General features: G+C 38.6%; 1 protein-coding gene across 1 annotated transcript; it reads left to right on the top strand.

Moving 5' to 3' along the window:
* The first annotated feature begins 627 nt into the window (after positions 1–627).
* On the top strand, positions 628–26,797 carry LOC5506466 (beta-adrenergic receptor kinase 2). Its single transcript, XM_048726463.1, has 23 exons — positions 628–785; positions 883–959; positions 1,139–1,212; positions 8,567–8,668; positions 8,906–8,980; positions 9,606–9,667; positions 9,766–9,817; positions 10,510–10,601; positions 10,953–11,040; positions 11,459–11,540; positions 12,072–12,124; positions 13,023–13,100; positions 14,661–14,755; positions 15,336–15,443; positions 16,490–16,556; positions 18,201–18,301; positions 18,615–18,681; positions 19,603–19,698; positions 20,007–20,082; positions 20,772–20,852; positions 21,202–21,332; positions 23,633–23,752; positions 24,285–26,797. Exons 1-23 carry the CDS (start codon positions 673–675, stop codon positions 24,453–24,455), a joined length of 2,061 nt encoding a protein of 686 aa, XP_048582420.1. The 5' UTR covers positions 628–672; the 3' UTR covers positions 24,456–26,797.
* Positions 26,798–26,808: the final 11 nt, after the last annotated feature.

Genomic DNA, 26,808 nt, shown 5'->3' with positions numbered 1-26,808 from the left:
TTTTATTTTAAAATTGAAAACGCATTATAGCAATATTGAAGTAATCTTCACTAAACTTGACAGCCATGAACACTCCTCTGGGATTAACAAATTTGTTTCGGAATTAATAATACTTTGAGTACTTTATAAAAGCGGCACACATTGATATTAGTACTAATAACTAAGGCGTTGTTATTGACCGTCCCGTTTGGGAAGAAAGCGTTTTCGAGTTTGTGACATGCTTAAAGTAAGTGACAATCTACGGGCAGGCATACAATAACCTGTAAAGCAAACACAAGGCTTATACATTTTGACTGACAATTCTCTATCTTAAATAAACAGTAAACTGTCGCCCGGTCGCCCATATAGCAAAAGGCATGTCTTTAAAATCATTTGCGACTCTAGCCTTAATCTTTTATTTACAGATAGGCATTTTTTTGTATTTTGATAATCCATTAAAGTGTTCATCAGTTTTATGCCATTTGTAAGTTGCCGACGGGATGTTTTTTATTTTAAGTTTTGAATCCATAAATGAGTTTTTTTCACGAGTGCTTGACTGTTTTATCTGATCGATTGGTCGCCATATTGAATTTGCCGGCTAGGTCACGTGGGTAATTAGCATTCTACCAATCAGGGCAGATCCAACTGTAATCAAGGGTTTCCAAATGTCGATCGGCGGACCAACCAGCCAAGATGGCGGACCTCGAAGCAGTTTTGGCCGATGTTTCCTATCTGATGGCGATGGAAAAGTCCAAATCCACGCCAGCAGCAAGAGCAAGCAAGAAAATATGCCTTCCAGATCCATCGTACGTTGAGAAATCGCCCTTACCGCTGTCACAAACGAAGGATTTTATAGCGTTTTGGTGTCGACTAAGTCGCTTATCTTATGTTTCTTCTCTCCAGAGTCTACCATGTAATGCACAAATATCTTAGCGAGCGCAACGAGGTTACATTTGACAAAATTTTCGACCAGCGCTTAGGTAACTATATATATGTGTTTATGCCTATAGATCGCTTCCAAGAATATAGAAAATGCCTCTGAGGTAGTAGATAATTTCATAGTCGAGCGTTTGGAATACACACGTCTGTTTGTGTGTTACTTTCTGCGAGAGATTTGTCATTTTGTGCTAAGATCTCGCGATTGTTTTCCTCTCTTCAGGATTTCTCCTCTTCAAAGAGTTCTGTAAGTGTCAGTGTGACGAGCCAGTCCCTCAACTTGATTTCTACGAAGCGGTAAGTGATTGTTACGGGCCTTGGAACGGCGTTTATTTACAATTCGCTTTACGTGTAAGAGAAATCGCTTCTGCCAAAGTCGGTTCATACATTTTCCAATGCAAAATATATTGATGAAAATTTATCCAGTGGGGTTGGGCTGTCAAAATTAAACTCAACTGTAGAGATTTCACAGGGTGAATTTCGGGTCTTGTTTACCCCTAATCATTCTCTTGAGACCGTGGTAAATTTGATCATTTTCTAGGGGGATATATCGCAATCACTGAATGAATGTCCCGATCATTATTCTGTGAGCACTGCTCTGAGTCGGTGGACAATGCCTCTAGTTATAACACTGTCCTTAGTTGTAAGGCTATGTAGAATAGCCGCATTGTTTCGTGATCCGTATTTCCGTTTATTTCTTCGAAAATGAGTCTTTTTCCCGTTGCTATCCATGCGCGTCCGTCTCGCAGATCGCGTTCAATTTTCTCCTTCATTCTAAGCGCGTCTTCGGTATGGGGTGGCTAACTTTTCCTTGTGCATTTAGCTTTTCTAAAACTCCGAGAAACTGAGCATACAATAAATTATATATGCAGACAAACCGAAAGACGATTGACCTGGCTCAAAGTGAAAGCGATGAAATGGCAGGCCATTTGGGGATTTGATGTTTAAATGGCTGTAGCTTATTCGAAATGTGGCGTTATTATCTTATACAATCCCGCGATCGCATTTTACTAGAAGGAAGTGATCCGTATGTATTTGTTCTTTATTGCCATTTTTTACTAATGCAGGTGGCTAGCAAACGTATTTCCTGCTAAAAGAGACAAAATCATGCCGAATTAGCAGTGAAAAAATATAGGTCAACCTAACATATAAGTTTTCCTTGCATTGGCGAAGGAGTCTAATTAGCCTTTCTTGCAGATTTTATGTAGATTGTTCATTATAAGAAGAACGGAATCAGCGAGCAATTTCAAGTCTAACTCGTGAAAGAGATGCTAGACTATATATTATTTAAAATCCATTATGCGTAGTTAGATAAATCGTTTTTGCTTCTTGTTCTACCGTGTTCACGCTTGAATACTTTCACAAATGAATTGGACTTTTAAAAATCCCGTTTTTTCGAGCACAGATCCTAGCCGCAGGGGGACTCTCTTGTGATTTTTGTCCAGAAACACATTTTTCCCATCGCTTGATTCGGCAGGGTTTAGTGATTTTAACGAAAGATCATGTATTTACAGGCCGTATCAACAACGAACACACATCAAATTTAGTTTTGCATTTTAGAACCCAGTTAGTCAAATAGTGAGCTGTGTAATTTGCATGAAGGCGAAAATGTTGAACTGTGTAACGTTTATCGCTCGTGTATTTAATAATTGCTCCCGATTCTCGAGTTCCCTATCTGTCATCATACACTCGACAAAGCGTTACTCCTTTACTGCAGACCAGAATATGTATACTTGTAAATTCATGGTAAACTTGAGCCATCGTAAATAATTTAACATCCTGGAAGAACTATTTTGTATTCATGTTGATGTCAATTTAATTTCATATACCATTACTGTAAGAGCCATTTAGCACCGTGTGAAGATTCCAAAGCATGAGTGCAGTTATGGCATATCACTGGGCCAAATTTTCGTTTAAACCACCCAAATGATTAACCGATTATAGTAGTAACTTTAATGATGGAACATTCTTTTTAATTTATTGGCTCATAATTCGACTTTTAAAGCTTACAGAATCTTCTAGTAAAAGAGTCATATCAAAATCACCTTGAAGATATACTTAATGTTAGTGTATACATTTAGAATGTTTTCAATAAGTGATTTTTCTATAATTGAAGCTTAGTGACCTTTAAAGACATTAATGTTTTCTATCAAAGTAATATTTCTTGCTGCTTGTATGTATTGATAATCCTCTATTCCATCAGTCTTACCCATCAGTCAAACCTTATTAGCAGGGCTTTGTTTAATTTGTTACTTTGATTACCTTTTGTATTCCATATGCTATGACAAACAGATGTCCATAACACTCAAAGTAATACAGGTTGACTGGCACCCTGACTGGAAATTTTGAAACATCTCCAAAAAGCCACCAGTAAAATGATCATCTAAATATGAGTCTTTAAATTTTGCATTTGTATAACCTTTCAGATATTATATATTTAGTCACTTCTTTATATTTTCTCTTATCAAATGATACCCATTTTATATGTTTTTATGTGTTCTTAGTTTTTACCGAAGATAATTATTATTATTACTAATTGTTTAAGTTCACGAAACAAGACTGTAGAATTTAGCAAACATTTTTTAAGTTGTAAGTTTTTTGGCACAAGTACTGCATGCACAATCAAGGATGGCAACATTCATTTTTTTTTATACTACCCAAAACCCTATTTAAATTTTTGCATGTTATTCTCTGCTTTACTTGTTTTTCATTTTGGGAGTATTGCAACACAAAACTTTTCTTTAATATTTTGTATTATTGCCATCTCAAATTAAAGCAGAGTGAAGCAGAAAAATTTTCCTGCTAAAACAGAAAGCTTTATTTTTCCTTTCAATCCCTCTTCACACATTTTCAAAGCTCTATAAAAATTTAAATTTCAATAAAAAGCATGGAACATTTATCCCATGTCATACAGAGCATTGAAAAGTCACACCATCTCACCCCAGAGCATACCCTGGGTACCAGAGGCTCTGAGCTTCGCGGCGACAACGATTCGAGCGAAGCGAAAGAGCCTCTGGTGCAACGGATAGCCAGCCTCACTATGGTGCTAATATATTCATACAAGATTTGTACTACGCCGTTGATTGGCCAATAAAAGTACCCAGAGCAATAAACAGTCTCACCAAAGAGCATTGAACAGTCACACAGTCTCACCACAAAGTATTAAACAGTCACACCATCTCACCGAAGAGCATTGAACAGTCACACAATCTCACCACATAGCAATGAACAGTCACACCACCTCACCAAAGAGCATTGAACAGTCACACAAACTCACCACAAAGTATTAAACAGTCACACCATCTCACCAAAGAGCATTAAACAGTCACACAGCCACACCACAAAGTATTGAACAGTCACACCATGTCCACAAAGCTTTAAACAGTCACACAATCTCACCACAAAGTATTAAAGCCGCATTGTCACCAGTTTACTTCCTGTCGATTACGAACCATTCTCCGATGATTTTTAATAGAAAATGAAAAATATTTCAAAATATGTCTCTATTGGAAGTTTCTTTGAGGTTGTGATTGATAATTTAGAACTGATGGCCTGTTATATATCTCGGATTATAATAGATTCTTTTGTCTTTTAACGGTTGAGGTTTCTGTCAGACCTCCGGAAGTAAAACTGCAGCTTTAAACAGTCACACAATCTCACCACAGAGTATTAAACAGTCATGCAATCTCACCACAAAGTATTGAACAGTCATACTATCTCACCACAGAGCATTAAAGAGTCACACAATCTCACCACAAAGTACAGTATTGAACAGTCATACTATCTCACCACAGAGCATTAAACAGTCACACAATCTCACCACAAAGTACAGTATTGAACAGTCATACTATCTCACCACAGAGCATTAAACAGTCACACAATCTCACCACAAAGTACAGTATTGAACAGTCATACTATCTCACCACAGAGCATTAAACAGTCACACAATCTCACCACAAAGTACAGTATTGAACAGTCATACTATCTCACCACAGAGCATTAAACAGTCACACAATCTCACCACAAAGTACAGTATTGAACAGTCATACTATCTCACCACAGAGCATTAAACAGTCACACAATCTCACCACAAAGTACAGTATTGAACAGTCATACTATCTCACCACGGAGCATTAAACAGTCACACAATCTCACCACAAAGTACAGTATTGAACAGTCATACTATCTCACCACAAAGTACAGTATTGAACAGTCACACAATCTCACCACAAAGTACAGTATTGAACAGTCACACAATCTCACCACAAAGTACAGTATTGAACAGTCATACTATCTCACCACGGAGCATTGAACAGTCACACAATCTCACCATGGAGCATTAAACAGTCACACAATCTCACCACAAAGTACAGTATTGAACAGTCATACTATCTCACCACAGAGCATTAAACAGTCACACAATCTCACCACAAAGTACAGTATTGAATAGTCATACTATCTCACCACAGAGCATTAAACAGTCACACAATCTCACCACAAAGTACAGTATTGAACAGTCATACTATCTCACCACAGAACATTGAACAGTCACACAATCTCACCACAAAGTACAGTATTGAACAGTCATACTATCTCACCATGGAGCATTTAACAATATCACAATCTCACCACAAAGTACAGTATTGAACAGTCATACTATCTCACCACAGAGCATTAAACAGTCACACAATCTCACCACAAAGTACAGTATTGAACAGTCATACTATCTCACCACGGAGCATTGAACAGTCACACAATCTCACCACAAAGTACAGTATTGAACAGTCATACTATCTCACCATGGAGCATTGAACAATATCACAATCTCACCACAAAGTACAGTATTGAACAGTCATACTATCTCACCACAGAGCATTGAACAGTGTCACAATCTCACCACAAAGTACAGTATTGAACAGTCATACTATCTCACCACAGAGCATTAAACAGTCACACAATCTCACCACAAAGTACAGTATTGAATAGTCATACAATCTCACCATGGAGCATTGAACAGTCACACAATCTCACCACAAAGTACAGTATTGAACAGTCATACTATCTCACCACAGAGCATTAAACAGTCACACAATCTCACCACAAAGTACAGTATTGAACAGTCATACTATCTCACCACAGAGCATTAAACAGTCACACAATCTCACCACAAAGTACAGTATTGAATAGTCATACTATCTCACCATGGAGCATTTAACAGTCGCACAATCTCACCACAAAGTACAGTATTGAACAGTCATACTATCTCACCATGGAGCATTAAACAGTATCTTAATCTCACCACAAAGTACAGTATTGAATAGTCATACTATCTCACCATGGAGCATTGAACAGTCACACAATCTCACCACAAAGTACAGTATTGAACAGTCATACTATCTCACCACAGAGCATTAAACAGTCACACAATCTCACCACAAAGTACAGTATTGAACAGTCATACTATCTCACCACAGAGCATTAAACAGTCACACAATCTCACCACAAAGTACAGTATTGAATAGTCATACTATCTCACCATGGAGCATTTAACAGTCGCACAATCTCACCACAAAGTACAGTATTGAACAGTCATACTATCTCACCATGGAGCATTAAACAGTATCTTAATCTCACCACAAAGTACAGTATTGAATAGTCATACTATCTCACCATGGAGCATTGAACAGTCACACAATCTCACCACAAAGTACAGTATTGAACAGTCATACTATCTCACCACAGAGCATTAAACAGTCACACAATCTCACCACAAAGTACAGTATTGAACAGTCATACTATCTCACCACAGAGCATTAAACAGTCACACAATCTCACCACAAAGTACAGTATTGAATAGTCATACTATCTCACCATGGAGCATTTAACAGTCGCACAATCTCACCACAAAGTACAGTATTGAACAGTCATACTATCTCACCATGGAGCATTAAACAGTATCTTAATCTCACCACAAAGTACAGTATTGAATAGTCATACTATCTCACCATGGAGCATTGAACAGTCACACAATCTCACCACAAAGTACAGTATTGAACAGTCATACTATCTCACCATGGAGCATTAAACAGTATCTTAATCTCACCACAAAGTACAGTATTGAATAGTCATACTATCTCACCATGGAGCATTGAACAGTGTCACAATCTCACCACAAAGTACAGTATTGAATAGTCATACTATCTCACCATGGGGCATTGAACAGTCACACAATCTCACCACAAAGTACAGTATTGAACAGTCATACTATCTCACCACAGAGCATTAAACAGTCACACAATCTCACCACAAAGTACACTATTGAATAGTCATACTATCTCACCATGGAGCATTGAACAGTCACACAATCTCACCACAAAGTACAGTATTGAACAGTCATACTATCTCACCACAGAGCATTAAACAGTCACACAATCTCACCACAAAGTACAGTATTGAACAGTCATACTATCTCACCACAGAGCATTAAAGAGTCACACAATCTCACCACAAAGTACAGTATTGAATAGTCATACTATCTCACCATGGGGCATTGAACAGTCACACAATCTCACCACAAAGTACAGTATTGAACAGTCATACTATCTCACCATGGAGCATTGAACAGTCACACAATCTCACCACAAAGTACAGTATTGAACAGTCATACTATCTCACCACGGAGCATTAAACAGTCACACAATCTCACTACAAAGTACAGTATTGAACAGTCATACTATCTCACCATGGAGCATTAAACAGTCACACAATCTCACCACAAAGTACAGTATTGAACAGTCATACTATCTCACCACGGAGCATTAAACAGTCACACAATCTCACCACAAAGTACAGTATTGAACAGTCATACTATCTCACCACGGAGCATTAAACAGTCACACAATCTCACCACAAAGTACAGTATTGAACAGTTACACGATCTCACCACAAAGTATTGAAAAGTCATGCAATCTCACAAAAGAGCATTGAACAGTCACGCCATATCACAGAACAGAAACAAATTGAAATCTTTAAAAGGGCAACTATTCACAAAACATTACTTGCTTGTTTATGTACAGTAAATACTTGTTTTTTTTAGGTTACTGAAAGAGATATACTCTAAATAAGAGGTTGCAATGTTCGATCCGAGAAATACAGCAACAGCACGAAGGCTGTTTTGAAAATCCAATAAAACAAGATATTACTTTTCTAAAGACCCAAGAACTTGAAGTTTAATATCTAAAATTTGAGAATTCAAAATGCCTGAAAATATGGGGAGAAAATTGATATATTCTTTGAATTAAAAAGAATATAAATGTGCTTATAACTGACAGAATGTCAAACCTTAACATGTACTAATATTTTTTTATAAATTCTCAAATTTATCTTTGAATCAAGGATTAATCATTTTGTCATCTGGGCACTTTTACCAAGGAAAGAACCCATCAAAATTGAATTAGATTTAATCTTTATAAGCACTAACAGCACACCATTGGTTTGCATTTGCATATACTGTATTATTTTCTTTTACAGTCCTTCTTTATTTTTTTTTTAAGTCAGATAATTCAGCATTTAAATTTGCTTATCTCAATGCTAAAATAAGCTAGACATATATCCATGTTTTTTTATATCTCATGGCTGATCTTTCTTTCAGATTAAAGATTATGAAAAACTGAAAACACAGGAAGAGAGAGTACAAAAAGCCAGAGAAATCTATGACAACTTCATTATGCGTGAACTTCTTGCTTGCTCACATGTAAGTCTCAATTGTATGATGAAAAGAGTTTTCATTATGGAGGAATAAGGTTAGGTTTAAATCTGCAGGTACAGATACTTCTTTGTTAGTGTATCTTATTTTGTTGTTCAATTATGTGGTTTGCTGGAGTTGTGCCACCAGCTAAATAATGTAATGTCAGCATAAACCACGAATGGCAGCATACTATCCTATGTTTGCTTGAGAAAGTTTTGCTAAATATATCCATTCCTTTCTCAGTCATTTTCAGAATCTGCATTTAAGCATGTCTGGAAATACATCTCTGAAAAAGAGCTTCCTTCAGATTTATTCGAGGTATGTACATTAGATATGTCGCTATATTTAATTTATATTACCCTTGTGGTTTTGTATTGTATATATACATAACTATGATGCTTTGGGCTTTGGTTGTTTAAAATTATTAGTCAATGAGTGGGCCTCCCTGCTTGAGTGGTGGTAGCCACTCAATAATAGCTGTCAACTCATCTGCATTAGATGGGTGTCACAAGATTTTGGACCTCATCACAAGCCTGATTTTTGTGAAAATGTTCATACATTCTCTATATTCACCTGCATTGGCTCTTTTTTTTTCTTTTTTTTTTTTTTTACATATTTACAGTATTACACCAAATTTCACAAGATTTCTGTTTAAGTTGGGTTGACAGCTATGCCACCAAAGACCCAGGGGATTACTATAACTAGCCCCCCCCCCCCCCCAACACATAGGTATCCTCCTCTAGAGACCATTAATACACTTGGGCTTCACCTCTAGAAGACAAAAATACTCCTTAAAATTGAAATAAATTTAAGACTAGCTTACCATCCAAAGAGGTATTATCCAGGGTGTCTCATCACACCATATCATTCTCGCATCTACAGTATAACATGAGGCATTAAACCACCATGCTTTAAATATTCTTATATGTTGGTTTAATTCCAGCCTTACATGCTTGAAATTCGAGACAGTTTGAGAGGAACTGTTTTCCAGAAATTTTTGAAAAGGTAAAGCCACAACCTTTTAAAATATAGACTTTCTTATCTTTTCAAAACAGATTTAAATCATTATTTGAATGCTAAAATTGGAATGAAATTATTTGCAGTGATAGATGGAACCGATTCTGTCAGTGGAAAAACCTAGAACTGAATATAAATGTAAGTATTATATAATATAATAATTTAAATTTACTTCTGAGCTATTACTTCATCTATGAACTGTTGTTGGACATGTTTTGCATTCCTTGTTTCCTACTGCATATACAGTAGTATAAGAATCTGTTTTGTTGCCTGCAATAACCTTTGAATTTAAACCAACCAGTTGGTTTTTTTTGAGCCCGTCCAATTTATTTTAGCAACAAAAAATATGTATACCTCATTGAATTTAAATTTCGTGACATCAATTTTTTTGGGGGAAAATAAAGTATCGAATAAAAAAAAAGTAGAATAAAATAAGTGTTTTAGCATTATTGAATCACTTAGATCCTTCAGACATATAGTTGTTTTTTGTTTTACTAGGTACTGATGTTGATGCGCACACGTGCACAAACCGTTGTGTCCCTAAGTAATTTTTCCCTGATTGTACATACAGTATACCCTTTTATTATTTTGAATGATAGTTTGTTTATGCACCTAAGCAGGGCTTTCAGAGTAGGCCGTGGAGATTAATAAGTAGGGGATGGAAGCTATTTTATCTTTTTAGTTCAAATAAAACTTAAGTCGACTTTAAAAAAAAGTTGCCGCCGCTCGGTGGCCGCCAGGGCCGCCAGGGCCTAATGAAACCCCATTACCTTCCCTCATATGTTGTCAAGCATTCAATGTATGGCTAATGCAGCCACTTTATCTTTCAGCTCACAATGAATGACTTTAGTGTACATAGAATTATTGGTAGGGGTGGGTTTGGAGAGGTGTATGGATGTCGGAAAGCTGATACAGGCAAAATGTGAGTAACCACCTTCTGATAATCTGCTTAGTAATAATGATTATTGTTGAATACAAAGCTTACTTTTGAAATGGTATCTTTCGCACTGTACTGTAGTTCAGTCTACTATGTAAAAGATCTCTAAGTCTGGTTTTCTTGTTTATCGCTCAATCCATCCAAATCACTACGGAATCAGCTGCTGTTGCCTTACTAAAACCTTAAAAAAAATAATCGGTGACTGCAGAGCCAAACTCCATCACCAGTTGTTTTTCTTCTAATAGTAATTCCTGATGAAGGAGAGTCATTACCCTCCTCTGCAAATTTTGAAATGGAGAAAAGTCCCTCAAACATGTATGTTATCATATTGCCCAGGTATGCAATGAAGTGTCTAGACAAAAAGAGGATTAAGTTGAAACAAGGCGAGACGCTAGCACTAAATGAGAGGATAATGCTATCTATGGTGAGTATGCATACATATAATGTCCCCTCACCCTTCTAGCTCCATCCTGCCCATGCACAATTTCCCTTGTAAATCTCCTTGGCCAAAATGGCCTTATCATCGAGAACGCAATGATTGTTGTGTGTTTTTTTTTCTTCTGCTGTAATTGCACCTTCAGAGGATCCAAAGTATCCAGGATTCTTTAGAGTTGTAAAGCAGGATATCCCAAAAAGAGATGTGTTGATGGATTGGTAGAGGGGGTACCAGCAAGATGTTAAGAGATCAAAAATAAAAGGATGAGAAATGTTGTGACTTTTATGCTTAACATGAAAGTCTCATGGGTTACCAACTAGTTAATATCATCATATGAGGACTATTAGTAGTAGTAATATTTTTTGTTATTTTTTGTTCCTTATGCTGTTTGTTTTGCTGTTCATAGGTTAACTGCCCATTTATTGTCTGTATGACATACGCATTCCAAACTCCTGACAAGCTCTGCTTTGTGCTAGATCTAATGAATGGTAAATGGTTATATACAGTATAACTCTTCTTTGGAAAAAGGGAAAATTTCAAATAGGCTAAAGAATTACATAAAATAAGGAACTTATTTATTTTGATTCAGTATGGGGCTCAAGTTTTCAAAGTCCATTACTGTGGAAACTCCACATAGCTATACTCAATGCAGTATAACAGTATGCTTTCCATCAAGTGTTATTGAAAATAATATTGATTTGACGATATTCTTGATATATGTTTTTCGGCCCCATGCAATATCATTATATCCTTGTTCTACTGTATTATGTTTCTAATCAGAGTCCATTATTGGAGTGAAACTAAAAATGCATTTAACAAGAAAACAGCTTGAAAATAACAATCAGTTGTTGATTAATGATTTATTTTACTTTTTTTAAATCACCAAATGGATACTAGCTGTTGAAGGGTGAAATACACTAATTAAAGGAAAATAATTAACTTAGTGGGCCAGAAGATAGTAATATCCTCCATTTTCCTCATCCAATTTACAGCTTGTTGCTTTTGTTTTATTTTGTCAGGTGGTGACTTACACTATCATCTTTCTCAACATGGTGTCTTTGCTGAAAGTGAGGTATGGATTCCATCTGGCCTACAAACCCAACCATGTCATACTAGTCCAATACTCTGACAAATGTATGCATTTCATTGTTTACCCCACCCTGTGTCACTCATAATACCCTCACTGACCACCCCACAAGAAGTGCAAAAATGGTGTAAGAGATCCTTACTCAAGCCCAGCCAGAAGTCTGCCTATTGTCAAGCAGCGGCAACCTTTCCCACCACTCCCATTGATTAAAACAACAAGAGAGTTCTATTTGTATACAATAGCGAATAAATTGAAATCATTTTGTAAAGGTAAAATAGCCTTACTAAAGCCCAGCCAGAAGTCTGCCTATTGTTAAGCAGCGGCAACCTTTCCCACCACTCCCATTGATTAAAACAACAAGAGAGTTCTATTTGTATACAATAGCGAATAAATTGAAATCATTTTGTAAAGGTAAAATAGCCTTACCCAAGCCCAGCCAGAAGTCTGCCTATTGTCAAGCAGCGGCAACCTTTCCCACCACTCCCATTGATTAAAACAACAAGAGAGTTCTATTTGTATACAATAGCGAATAAATTGAAATCATTTTGTAAAGGTAAAATAGCCAGGCCCGTAGCCAGGATTTTAAGTGGGGGGTTCGTTTACACATTTAGCGGACCATTTTCTCTTAGATAGCTCGCCCTAGCTCGCAGTGGTACTCGATTTTCCTTTATTTGAGTGGACCTTACAGTTGAGTGGGGTGGTTCTTCTAAACCCCCCCTTACCCCCCCTGGCTACGGGCCTCTACCTATGTGGTCAGCGCTAATGCATAGTGCAAAATAATTAGTCCCCATCTCTCAAACTGAGTTTTTTGTCGTGAAATTTTGTTCATGGGACATTATTATTATTAGGGTTAGCTCAAATGGTTCAAATGATCTTCTTCCAGGTGAAGTTTTATGCCTCAGAGATCATTCTTGGACTTCAACATATGCATGAGCGCAAAATTTGCTACAGAGATCTAAAGGTAAAGAGGGCCAAGGTTTGAGCACAATGTCTTTGTCTGTGATCGTAGTTATTGTGCTGGTTATAGTGACATCACTAGCATGTTGTTACTGCTATGGTGATGGTGGATATGATGGTGGTACTAAGTCACCTATGATGTATGGTTGCGATTTTCTGGGTTAGTACTATTGTCTTTGTCTTAGTGATTTTGCCGCTGTCATAATAATTTATCATGGTCATAGTGATTTTGCCATGGTTAAAGTAATTTTAACACAGTCATAGTGATTTTTCCATGGTCATAGTGATTTTGTTGAAGTCACAGTGATTTTGCTGCAGTTAAAGTAATTTTGTCATGGTCATGTTTATTTTTATAGTGATTTAGCCATGGTTATTAGTGATTTTCGCCATATCATAATGATGCATCAAGGCCATAGTGATTTTGCTGAGGTCATAGTGATTTCGATGAGGTCATAGTGGTTTTGCTGAGGTCATGTGATTTTGCTAAGGTCATAGTGATTATGCTGAGGTCATAGTGATTTTGAGGAGGTCATAGTGATTTTTATGAGGTCATAGTGATTTCGATGAGGTCATAGCGATTGTGCTGAGGTCATAGTGATTGTGCTGAGGTCATAGTGATTTTTCTGAGGTCATAGTGATTTTGCTGAGGTCATAGTGATTGTGCTGAGGTCATAGTGATTTTGCTGAGGTCATAGTGATTGTGCTGAGGTCATAGTGATTGTGCTGAGGTCATAGTGATTGTGCTGAGGTCATAGTGATTGTGCTGAGGTCATAGTGATTTTGCTGAGGTCATAGTGATTGTGCTGAGGTCATAGTGATTTTGCTGAGGTCATAGTGATAGTGCTGAGGTCATAGTGATTTTGATGAGGTCATAGTGATTTTGCTGAGGTCATAGTGATTTTGCTGAGGTCATAGTGATTATGCTGAGGTCATAGTGATTATGCTGAGGTCATAGTGATTATGCTGAGGTCATAGTGATTTTGCTGAGGTCATAGTGATTATGCTGAGGTCATAGTGATTATGCTGAGGTCATAGTGATTATGCTGAGGTCAAAGTGATCATGCTGAGGTCATAGTGATTTTTTTGAGGTCATAGTGATTTTGCTGAGGTCATAGTGATTATGCTGAGGTCATAGTGATTGTGCTGAGGTCATAGTGATTATGCTGAGGTCATAGTGATTTTGATGAGGTCATAGTGATTTTGCTGAGGTCATAGTGATTATGCTGAGGTCATAGTGATTTTGCTGAGGTCAGTGATTTTGCTGAGGTCATAGTGATTGTGCTGAGGTCAGTGATTTTGCTGAGGTCATAGTGATTGTGCTGAGGTCATAGTGATTTTGATGAGGTCATAGTGATTTTGCTGAGGTCATAGTGATTTTGCTGAGGTCATAGTGATTGTGCTGAGGTCATAGTAATTTTGATGAGGTCGTGATAGTTATTTTGATGACGTCACAGCTTATTTCTAACCATTCCTGTGATGCTTAGGGCTGCCCCTAATTTTTTAATTGGATATTTTCCTGACCTTTCTTACTCTGTTATTTATTCTGCTTTCAATTTACCCATAGCCTGCGAATATCCTGCTGGATGAACATGGTCATGTACGAATATCAGATCTTGGCCTCGCTTGTGACTTCTCTAAAAAGAAACCACATGCCAGTGTGTAAGTCTCCTGAATCAAAGAATAACTACAGTACTTCCACTCAGAGACTTACTTATTCTGCTTACTTTTCATGCATACTTAAATTCGCGTTTTTCACGATTTAAGAAAATTCGCGAAATTAAAGACTCACGAAAAATGACCGGACATGTAACTATACTTGATAATTGTACGAGAGAACAGGAATACTTTCACATTAATTTAAGACTGACTTTTGAGTTGATTCAAATTCAGCTGCCGCTAAGGGACAGTGTGTTTGTTTTGTTTCAGTTATATCGGTCTTGGTATCAGTAGTCGGTAAACATCATTTTAAAGTAAAAACAAAAGATAAAACTCGCCTGAACCTCAAATAATTCGCGAAATTAAATCCCCTGCAAACTCAATTTTTCGCTCACGAAAATAAAGAAGTATAAGGTAGTACACTTTTTTGTTGTTTCTCAACTTTTATTTTGTTTTCATAGAAACATACATACATAACAATACAAGTGATACAACTAACATGTATAATAAGGAAAAGAAAAAGTTATCTGTACACTTGAAAGACTTGTAATTGGATTCAATGTGCCTTTGTTTTTTATTGCAGAGGAACGCACGGCTATATGGCCCCTGAAGTGCTGAAGAAGGGCGAGGCATACGATTCTTGTGCCGACTGGTTCTCACTTGGCTGCATGCTCTTTAAACTTCTTGTTGGGTAGGATGTGAAATGAGTAACAGCCTTAACATATTTACTAAATCACCTATTGGTTCTCATATGCCACTTGTATTTTTTTCGGGGTCCGATATCCATCAAATCGCGCGCTCTGATTGGCTCTCTTGAGGTCCGGTATCCTACGATCCGGACCCCGCGATACCGGACCGCTCACCTCCAAAGCTCGAAATAGTGAGTTGATTTGTAAAATGCCCATCGAAAACTGGATTTTTACTCCCGAAGTTATATGTCTTCACACTAAAACGGCATTTTATTTGTTATTTTATCTAGAATCATTGACTTTTCGAAAAAATCGGCTTCAAACTCCCTGTGTTTTGACAATTTCCTGCCATAATAATTTTGCAACGCGCGCAATAATTTCAAGTATGCTGAAAGTTTATTTGGGATATAAAAAGCAGCAAATCGTCTCTTCATACGAAGAAAAACGACAAATCACCCTAGGAATTTATCTGACTAACCAGCTTAACGTATCCACAGTCAAGATAAGTTCTTTAGTGAATATAACTTATCGTCTGTAGAGTAATATATCTTATCGTCTGTAGAGGATTTGAAGCGAAAGAAGACATTTCTACGATCGATTCGAGTTGAGAACGACGTATCAATTTGGATTAAATTATTTTACAAAATTGTTGGTCAAAACACAGAGAATGTCTTCTTTGGAGGTTCTGTATTTCTGAAGGATAAAAAGCGTGGTGTGGGAATGCAAAATGGAGTTCATTGAATGATCATGAGCGAACAAAATTTTCAAGAACATCGACGAAAGTCAGAAGCGAAACCTCGCTTCGTGCAACCGTAAGGCCGTAAGGTAAACAAAGTTGGGAAATCTATTGAAGAGAAAAATAAATATGTTATTTCCCAGCTAAGGGTAGGTCCGTATCGTGAAATACCGTGACCTCGGTCTTCGGCCTCGGTCAGTATTTTCAAGACCTCGGTCACGGTATTTCACGATACGGGCCTCCCAGCTGGTAAATAACATATATGTATTTCTTCCTGCTTCTTCTACTTATATCACCTAACTATGCTGACAGGCACAGTCCATTCAGACAACACAAGACAAAGGATAAACACGAAATCGACAGACTCACCTTGACTCTTGTAAGTATCACAACTTCAGGGGTGGATTGGGGGGATATCCACCCCCCTTTTTGAATAAAAGAAATTGAAAAGTCCCTTCATTAAAAAAATCAATGTCTGAGGGACAGGGATTACTGTCCATGTGCCTTCGCCTGCTTGACTTTGCCGACGCGACAAATCCAATTCAGCATGAAGTATTGTTAGAACTATGTGACCTACCAAGAACCACTGGATGGTTTACTGTATAAGCTGTCTATCCGGCCATTATCCACCCTTTATTTTGGAACCATGGATCCCCCATGAACTTCAATCAGAATCTCAAAGAATTCCCCGTGTAAGTTTTCAAAACAAGTGGGGCTATCGCCTCCCTGGTCTCTCTTGTAGCAGTATATTACAAGCATGATCTGAGCACTTCTTAGAACTGACCTAGAAAGGTTAAGGAAATAACCATCATGTCATGTTTGTGCCTAAGGCCTCCCTCACTGTCCTGTGGAGGTTCAACTGAAGTTCCACTTTTCTCTGTTCTTAAGGTGTCCGCCATGTATACTGTTAGTCAGCTCTTTTAAAGTTCTTAAAACCTTTCACTTATATCAATCTAGCCAAAACAAAGCATAGATAGACTTTCAAATTCTGAAAAGGGAATTGAATTTGATTGAAATCTGAATTTTCTACAGATCTTTGAAAATTTTCCTGGCCGCGCGAAAGGAGATTGAATCGAGTTTTGGCGGGAAAATCTGAAACAACGTATTTTCCTTAAATCCGTTAAAATTCAGAGATGGCAATACTACAAAATATTGGCGAATTGTTTTCTACTGCAATGCTACCCACAATAAAGCGAAGAATAATTTAAAGTCGAGAATTGTACGCGAAAAAAGAAAATATCGTTTTGTTGTAGGTTTCAAAAACAGCGCGCTTGTGAGAATGTCGCCATTCTTGATTGCGGATGCAGCGCGCGCGCACAATGCAAAAACAATTCAAAGACTAAAAAATATCTGCTAAATTTTGCAGATTTGTTTCCTGAAGTTAAATAATCATTTGACAACCAGGTTGATATATAAAGATGACGGTAAAAGTTGTAATCACCCAACGCTCTTCAGCAATAACTGGTTTAGCGCGCGCATATTGTTTTCTAATGTAATTTGGTTGACATCTCGATCTACGTCACAAATGACTGGACCCGGGCCTTTCAGTTCACGGCCTTTTTTCCGAAGGTTGACCAAAATACTTCAATATAACAGATTTGAGTTATTCGCGCGAACGCGTGTTTTATAGGGTCCATACGAACCACATACCATTTGGGAGATGAAAATATAAAGAATTGTCAAAGTCTATCAGCTCTGAAAGGTTATGTGGACTTTAAATAGAGAGCACTCCCTCTTATGAGAATGCCATGTAAATTGTTCATAAAATAATATGTCAGGATGCTTGTGCTGCCCTCTGTATACAGTATTGATGAAGAACTCAGAGTTCCACCATTCTTTGTTCATGCCCCCCCCCTCCCTAAGATTTTATATCTGATTTTATATCTGATATTTTATATCTGACCCCTTTTTTGATTTATTAGTGAAGACGGGGTTTCCACATTTTGAGGCCATGCCCTCCCATCCCTCAAAATATTTGATTTACTGACGTTCTGTGAAAATATTATTATATTTTCTACCTTAGGACGTCGACTATCCTGAGTACTTCTCTGAGGACATGGTTTCGCTTCTAAAAGGACTGCTCAACAGAGATGTACCTTGTAGACTTGGATGCAGAGGGAGGGGGTAAGATCTTACACTCCGTCTGTCTATTCGGTTGTCCGTCCATCTGTCTCGCTGTCTGCCTGTCTGTCTGTCTGTCTGTCTGTCTGTCTGTCTGTCTGTCTGCCTGCCTGCCTGCCTGCCTGCCTGTCTGCCTGCCTGTCTGTCTGTCTGTCTGTCTGTCTGTCTGTCTGTCTTGCTGTCTGTTTCGTTGTCTCGCTGTCTTTCCGTCTGTTTCTTTGTCTGTCTGTCTCGCTATCTGTCTGTCTCGCTGTCTGTCTGTCCGTCTGTATGTGTGTCTGTCCCGTCTATCTTGTAATTGGTTATTGTTCTTCAGAGCATCTGAGGTCAGAGAACATAGTTTCTTCAAGGACATTGATTGGAAACTTGTTGAACTCCTCAAGGTATGTCGCAGCTGTTGGACTTGAATATGGCGGGATGTGGGGGTATAGTAGTAGGACTGAGGGAGGTATGTCGCAGCTGTTGGACTTGAAGAGGGCGGGATGTGGGGGTATAGTAGTAGGACTGAGAGAGGTTGGACTTGGAGAAGGGCGGGATGTTGGGGTATAGAAGTAAAACTGAGGGACGTTGGACTTGGAGAGGGCGGGATGTGGGGGTATAGTAGAAGGACTGAGGGATGTTGGACTTGGAGAGGGCGGGATGTGGGGGTATAGTAGTAGGACTGAGGGACGTTGGACTTGGAGAGGGCGGGATGTGGGGGTATAGTAGAAGGACTGAGGGATGTTGGACTTGGAGAGGGCGGGATGTGGGGGTATAGTAGTAGGACTGAGGGATGTTGGACTTGGAGAGGGCGGGATGTGGGGGTATAGTAGAAGGACTGAGGGATGTTGGACTTGGAGAGGGCGGGATGTGGGGGTATAGTAGTAGGACTGAGGGATGTTGGACTTGGAGAGGGCGGGATGTGGGGGTATAGTAGTAGGACTGAGGGATGTTGGACTTGGAGAGGGCGGAATGTGGGGGTATAGTAGTAGGACTGAGGGAGTTTGGACCTGGAGAGGGCGGGATGTTGGGGTATAGGAGTAGGACTGAGGAAGGTATGTCGCAGTTGTTGGACTTGGAGAGGGCGGGATGTTGGGGTATAGTAGTAGAATTGAGGGAGGGAGGGATAGGAGGAATAAAAAAACATAACTTTCTGAATTTTCTTTGGAGGTGGGGTGAGGGTGTGTGGTTTGGGCGTGATCGGACAGGGAGGTGCTATTTCAATTGCTGGAATTCCTTGACTGCTTATTGCCTTTTCAACAATAGGCTATACCAGCTAAAGCTAGTTTACCTCCCGTTAATGTCATGATATGTTTGTTGCCTAGTACCCACCGCCTCTCATCCCACCGAGAGGCGAGGTGAATGCCGCGGATGCCTTCGACATTGGTTCCTTTGATGAGGATGACGTGAAAGGCATAAAGGTTAGCTCACTATTCTCGCCCTGACAAAAACTGCTAAAGTTATAGTGCGACATGTGCTACCGTAGTCACCAAAGCAAAAAACGTTTGGTAATAAGGATGTACACTAAGCATTCATAATATGGCCTTCATGGACATTAAATCTTTACTTTGCCACGTTATCAAATAGTACGGTCCCTATTAGATGACTTCCTTAAACTGCGAATGTGGCTACGGTGGCGCGTGTCGAACTGTAAGACTAAAAAAAAAGAAACTCTTATGGTTTCGCAATGAAAACTACTCTTAATAATTAATTTTTTTTCTTCTTGAAGATGACAGATCAGGACCAAGAAATTTACAAAGACTTTAACTTGGTGGTTTCTGAGAGATGGCAAACTGAGATTTCAGGCAAGATCATCCCAGACGCTTTCTGAACTTCCTTTGTTTGTTGGCACTTTTTTCGTTCGTCCCTTTTTGTTCGTTGGTTTGTCGTTCGTTCGTTTGTCGCTCTTTGTTCGTTCATTTGTCGTTCGTTCGTTTATCGCTCTTTGTTCGTTCATTTGTCGTTCGGTCGTTCTTTGTTCGTTCGTTTGTTTGTCGTTCGTTCGTTTGTCGCTCTTTGTTCGTTCGTTTGTCGTTCGTTAGTTTTTCGCTCTTTGTTCGTTTGTCGCTTTGGTTCGCTCGTTTGTCGTTCGATTATTGCTCTTTGTTCGTTTGTTTGTCGCTCTTTGCTCGTTCATTTGTCATTCGTTCATTCTTTTGTCCTTTTTTTGTTCGTTCGTTTGTCGCTTTTTGTTTGTCCGTTTATCGTTTTTTCGTTTGTCGCTCTATTTTGTAGTTTGTCGTTCGTTCGTTCGTTTGTTTTCTCGCATGACCAGCTGACAATACCGCAAAGATTCGCGAGACCAAGTAACTATCTTCAACAAATTCGCTAAACCAACTGTCAAGCTTGCGCGATTTCGAGGAACCAGTTGTTAATCCCGCGCAAACTCACGGGAGCATATCCTTTTGCGACCTGAAATGTGAAACTGTGGTAAGGGGGAAACATAATGTTTTTTTTTACTTTACTTTTATTTTTATTTTTTTTGTATTCACAGAAACTGTATTTGAGGTTGTTAACCAGGAACACGACAAATGTCAGGCAAAGAAAAAACCGAAACATCAGAATTCAATTACAGGTAATATCTGCTATCTAGAAGTTTCGGTTTGTGCCTGGATTTTTTCCAAACAAGAGCAGGTATCGGGTCTCAGAGAGAATGCATAAATATATATTTTTTCCATTATTTTGATATTTTTTGTTACGATTTTTGTTAGGTTTTTATCCCATATAAATTGGCTGCAGGCAATTTATTTTTTAAATCTGTTCAATGTTAAATGGGCCTAGCCTTCTGCCACACGAGACTGAACCTGGTCAAAGTTGACCTGTCGTGCCCTATACATTGCTCGTTGTTCGTGATAGGGCTTTCTATGGGCCGAGAACCTCAAGTCGTGATATAATCCTGAATTTCCTCTTGTTCGTCTGTCTAGACATGGCAGAAGATGGCGACAGGTTACTGGAGGGCTATCTGTATAAGCTGGGCGGGCCGTTCATGAACAGTTGGCAGCGGCGGTACGTCCACCTGTTCCCCAACAGACTAGAGTGGAGAGGGGAACAGATGGTAAGTCCAATAGGGGACTTGCGCTAAGAGATCACATGACCTCTCTGGGTGGCAAGTTAAAAACAATATAAGCAAACAAAAATAATCAGAATTGACTGCGCCCGTCACAAAAGAGAACGACGAAGAAATAAAATCTTTAAATAAAACTAAACCCTTTCTGGAAAAAAGAATTCTGGCTTTTTTCGAAAGCGCTAAATAAGTTGGTTTTTGTTGCTGTTATTTTGCCGCTAAAAGCCTGAGCGCGCGCTAGTTTGTCATCCAAATAGTCACGTGATCAGTTTGTCACCCAAACAGTCACGTGGTCTCTTAGCGCAGGTCCCCATGTTATCCACAGTTATCCATAATTTGTGAGTTATTGGGGAGTGACTTGTGTCACCTTAGGCCTAGATTAAACGGCGTGCCAGGGTCGCATTACCGAGCCGCTCTAGAAAAGTTCGACAGATAATGCGACGTTAGCACGCCGTTTATTGCGCACGAAATTGAATAAACGAGGAGGTCGCACCAACTTTCTTGAGCGGGTGGGCTAGTCGGATAATGCGACTTTGGTACGGCGAGTAATTATACGGTGCTCCAAGGTCGCACCAGTCATAACGATTACATTATGCAGATTAGTTTATAATCAATGCAAATCGTTTTGGTTGAACAAAAATAAAAAAAAGAAGCTACCGCAGAGTGCAGAGTATTATTGGCTCCCCCCGTTCTTCGCGCATGCGCCCAATTGACAATATCTCCCCTGAGACCCTGTATGTAGCCTAAAAGCCCGTATGTAGCCCCTTACCTCGCACTTTTCAGGCAATAATAAAAATGGCGGCGTTTCGGAAATCATTACTTGAGGACTCAACGGGTCGGGTACAGATGTGCAGCTTTTGTTTCGGGGACACGAATTGAGAGTGCATTTCATGCGAAATGCCGTTTTGTAATTAAAGAAAAAACAGAAGACGCAGCAGGAGTCGTCGCCTTTTCTTTATCCAATCTATTGCGGCATGTAATCAATTCATTCTCCTCTTCCTATTAGACCATATTGCTCTGACCAAGAAGGCTTTTCTAGTCATTTCTAGTCTTCGTGTTCTGTCCTCCATTTTAGCGTCATAAGACAAAGCAGCATGTATTTTGGGCCTAATGACTCTATTGTTACACTCCATACCCATGGGAGTTAACAAACAAAAAGTTCGACGTTTATTGTAGGGCCGCTCTATGATCGAACCTTTACCGAACCAGAACGGTGCAACTATGGCACGCCGTTTAATCTAGGCCTTATCGTCGGATGGTCGGATCGATCACCTGTAAACGTTTTATGGTGTTTCTGCGCTTTCTTAACACAGTGATCCTTGGTTCATCTGTTAACGGTGTGAAAACTTCCGGTTAAATCTTTTTAGTATAAAAGGGACTCCAATATGTGACCTGTGACCTGTGACCACTATGGCAGTATTGCTATAGCCGTAAAATATATATGCGCTAGGTTTGTTGGAAAAGTCTTCCATGTGGGTTGAGCATGTGCATTACTTGTTACCGACGTCTGTCGATCTTCTACGATTCAATTCAATGCAAGTTGTTCGTTTTCAAAAAACGTACAGTGCTAGAGAGCTATTCTTTCTCTTTGTTTTAGCACTTAATACTTGCCGATTCGCGTCAAGATTCAAATAGTATCAACACCAATTTTAGTACAGTATTTTAGAACAGTACGGTGGTACTGTTCTTCCTGTGATTAAAAAAAAACGAAAAATGAAAATTTTATTTTATTTACTTTTTATTTTATTTGCATCTTTGATAGGTTCTTTTTGATACTCCGTTCAGTATTGTGTATACAATTTATGTACAAAAGAAAAAACGAGGGAAAATTCTTTGCATTAACTAGTTGGCTCACATACTCTTTGATTCTGTATGTGATGAGTGCCTTCTCTGTACCTCCGGAGCTCAATGAAAGCTTTGCTCTAAAATTTACCTCAATGCTTTTTTTCAGTATCGACTGCTTTGCACTGGAATTAACTGAGTTTTGCTCAACAATTGTCCGACAAACAAGTGGTGTTTTCCAGAACTTGTCGAGTTTTTCGAGTGCTTATCTCAGGGATTCACCACATTTATCAAATGCTTTGATTTAGAACCTTTTGATTCTAACCAGTGCTTTGCTCCATAACCAAGTAAAGGAGGTTTAAGGAGTATTTTGGTAGAATTTCATCTGGTATTTTGTTTCAGAACTCTCCAAAATAACCTTTTGATTCTAACCAGTGCTTTGCTCCATAACCAAGTAAAGGAGGTTTAACGAGTATTTTGGTAGAAATTCATCTGATATTTTGTTTCAGAACTCTCCAAGTTTACTTGTGATGGAAAACATCACTGGGGTGGAAGAAATCCAGCATAAGGGATTTAACTGCATCAAGATCAGCATCAACGGAAGAGACCCACAGATTCTCAGAGCAGAGGTGAAGAGCCTTGCAGTAACCCCTACACCATATCACACACCCCAAATACCCCAACAACGTATCATGCACGCCAACTCACACCCAAATTACATGTCATACATCTCACACACAATGCAGAACTACACACAATTACATTTCACACACCCCAACCACACATCTCACACCCCAACAACATATCATAGACCCTTGCATTACACATACATTACATTAATTAGTTACTTGCGCACACAGGTTCAACTAAAAAAATGACATGTGCACGCACTAACCACATATTCACACACTAACCATGCTTATGCTATGCACTTACAAAACACATGCACGCACACTTTGATAATGTGCTCAAGTCAACCATGGTTCACAGACGAAACAGATCGATCCTATGCATGTGGCACAAAGCGATACTGCAGCAGTATCATGTAGTGTGCTTACGTTGTCACATGCTCCCCATCAATCCACACATGTAACTCACAGCAGCAATTTCTTTAAATGCAGCATATCCTTTGTTCCTTGACATTCTTCTATTTCCCCTCAGACTGAAACAGAATTCCAAGAATGGCTAAAGGAGATAAAGCAATCGTTTCAGCAGGCACAGGTCATGATGAAGGCCGGCGCAAAAATAATGAGCACTGGTCATCGCTACGTCACACAGTACAGCAAAGAGGAAAATGGTCCTGTCCCATCACACGGTCCATCCTTGCCTTAACCTTGACCAACTTCGACCTCGTACTTGCCAGGGCACGTGAAGGTCACGTGACTGACAAAGATTTATTGAACTAACATGCAGTAGTGTACATACTTAGAAGCGAGGCTAGACGAGCCCGTAATGCTATTGATCAGCGCTAGACATGCGCTATTGGGGTGGATATTGCGCACACATGCGCGAAGTGGGAGAAGGTGAGATGTGTGAAAACGCTGCCTGAGTGATCAGGCCAGTCCGCTCAGCAACTGAAATTCGCTATTCAGGGTGGGTGGGGTGTATAATTTCCTGTATCACTTAGCCATGTGGTACACCAGGAGATTTGTCTAAAAGATCTATGAAAAATCTAGCTCAAAGTATTGGATAGGCCTGAGGTTCGAACTACATGAATGTAGGAGTAAGACCACATAGGGTCTTGTAATTTATAATAACTTAGTAACACTTTTCCGTGGGGCTTTCCAATTCTATGTCACGCTGCCTCAGTCATAATCATATTGTGTTAGTGAATACATTTTTCCTACAGTTATAGCGTATGTCTGGCTCAGTTATAGTTTGCTTCTGCCTATAACACTGACAAGTGTGCTTTTCCCATTGTCAGCCTCGCATTTCGCATAGCTCATGTATTACTCACTCAGATTTGTAAAATCTTTGGAGGCTACAAGCCTCAATGTTGTGGCCTTTCCCTTCTAACGATTCCCAAGAAACAAAAGGGCTGTCACATCATTTGATCCCAATAATTTGATATACTGGTTAAGTGTCTTTCTCTGACTTGAAGAGCTACAGTAAAGGTTAGGGTGGATGTGAAATTTTCCCATATGGTGGATGTGAAATTTTCCCATATCATAATTTGATATCTTGTTGAAGTTCTGTGTTTTTACTGTTTGCCTAATGGAGTGTTTACTGTTGTCACATATCTCATTGTTCAGCACAATGGGCTTTTTATCTCTTCTTTTTTATATTCCTCTAATTTTTTAGATAGGTACATAGGTTTAAAACTAATTGTGTTGTACTCCTTGCTCATTTCCACAAAGTTGAACCTGAATTCAATATATGCTACAATGTCCACAAGACAAAAGCATCAAATTGAGGCTCTATTCTAACTTTATTACATTTGCTGTAATTCTTGAAGAAAGCCTTGATTTGGGTTAAATTTTTAATGTTAGTTCCAGGCATTGGCGCATATATCAGGCTTTTATTGTACATGGACATTTTAACAATACTTTAACTATTTAACAGTGTTAATATGCTATTGAATTCACCAGATAGCTGGGTTAGCTAAGGTGCCTGTTTTTTTTTTGTTTTTTGTTTTTTTTACTGCTGTGTCAGCTTTCATAGCTCAACGCTGCAGTGTTATAATTCAATACTACAAAGTTTGTGTCCGCTCTACACAGACATGTGTTTGTTAAGTGCTGCACTTATAGTTTCTACTCTGTTTAATTTCGAGCTTTAAACTCAGCTAAATTAGTGTTCACTTTTTTTGGTTTAGATCCATTTTAGGTCATGTAACACATGGAATGGGACTCTTTCATAAAATTTCAGTCCTTGCTTTATCCGATGACAGCAGCTTTTCAGTGAGTTTGCTAATTGAAGGATAAGTATCTTTCTTGGAAAATCATATTAAAACTTTGTTTAATTAGAGTTTGCAAGTTCAAAAGTGCTATTAATAAATCTGGCACTTTGTTACTCTGTCTGTTTCTCTTTTGGATGATGGGTAACAAGCTTTGACGTATTATTGTGGTGCATTTGCTTAGTAAAAATCAAAGGGAAGAAACAATAAATGTGTATAAATCAAACTGCCACCACCAGTTTTTTGTTCTATCTGATGGGCATCAGAATGCCACAGGTAGCCACAAGAATATAAAAGTATCTTGCAATTTCCCAAGAGAGACTGTAAGTTGGTGTATTATTAGATTCAAATCAATTTTAAGAGATTTGTGTACAAAGTTATATAAACTAGGACATTATATCTGTAAATTTGTATGTGGCACAGACACTTCAACTGAAATGAGATTCTCTTTGGTGTGAACTTCATAGACTTTCTTCAGATGAAGTTCGTTTATGTGGATATATTACCGATTTAAAAAAGCACTATTTGACATGGCAAAAACATATCAGCCAGGTGCATTGCCTTTGTGTTGATTTTCCTGACTTTAACTTAAATAGAAAGACATCTCATCTCAATTCTAGTACACTTTATGAGGTGTTGTAGTGTCTGTGTTATATGTCATCTTAGAATAATAGGCCAATACTACAAATTTAAAATAAACCTAATTGCAGCTTAAATATGCTGCACAGTTCTTTGTAACTAATCCTTACCCTAAATTGTTAATAACATGGCTCAAGAGAAAGTGTTGTGAGT

The sequence above is a fragment of the Nematostella vectensis genome, chromosome 4 (assembly GCF_932526225.1).
Source record: "Nematostella vectensis chromosome 4, jaNemVect1.1, whole genome shotgun sequence".
Lineage (NCBI taxonomy): Eukaryota > Metazoa > Cnidaria > Anthozoa > Actiniaria > Edwardsiidae > Nematostella > Nematostella vectensis.
Note: the sequence above shows the minus strand (reverse complement) of the source record. Positions and strands in the feature narration are given on the sequence as shown.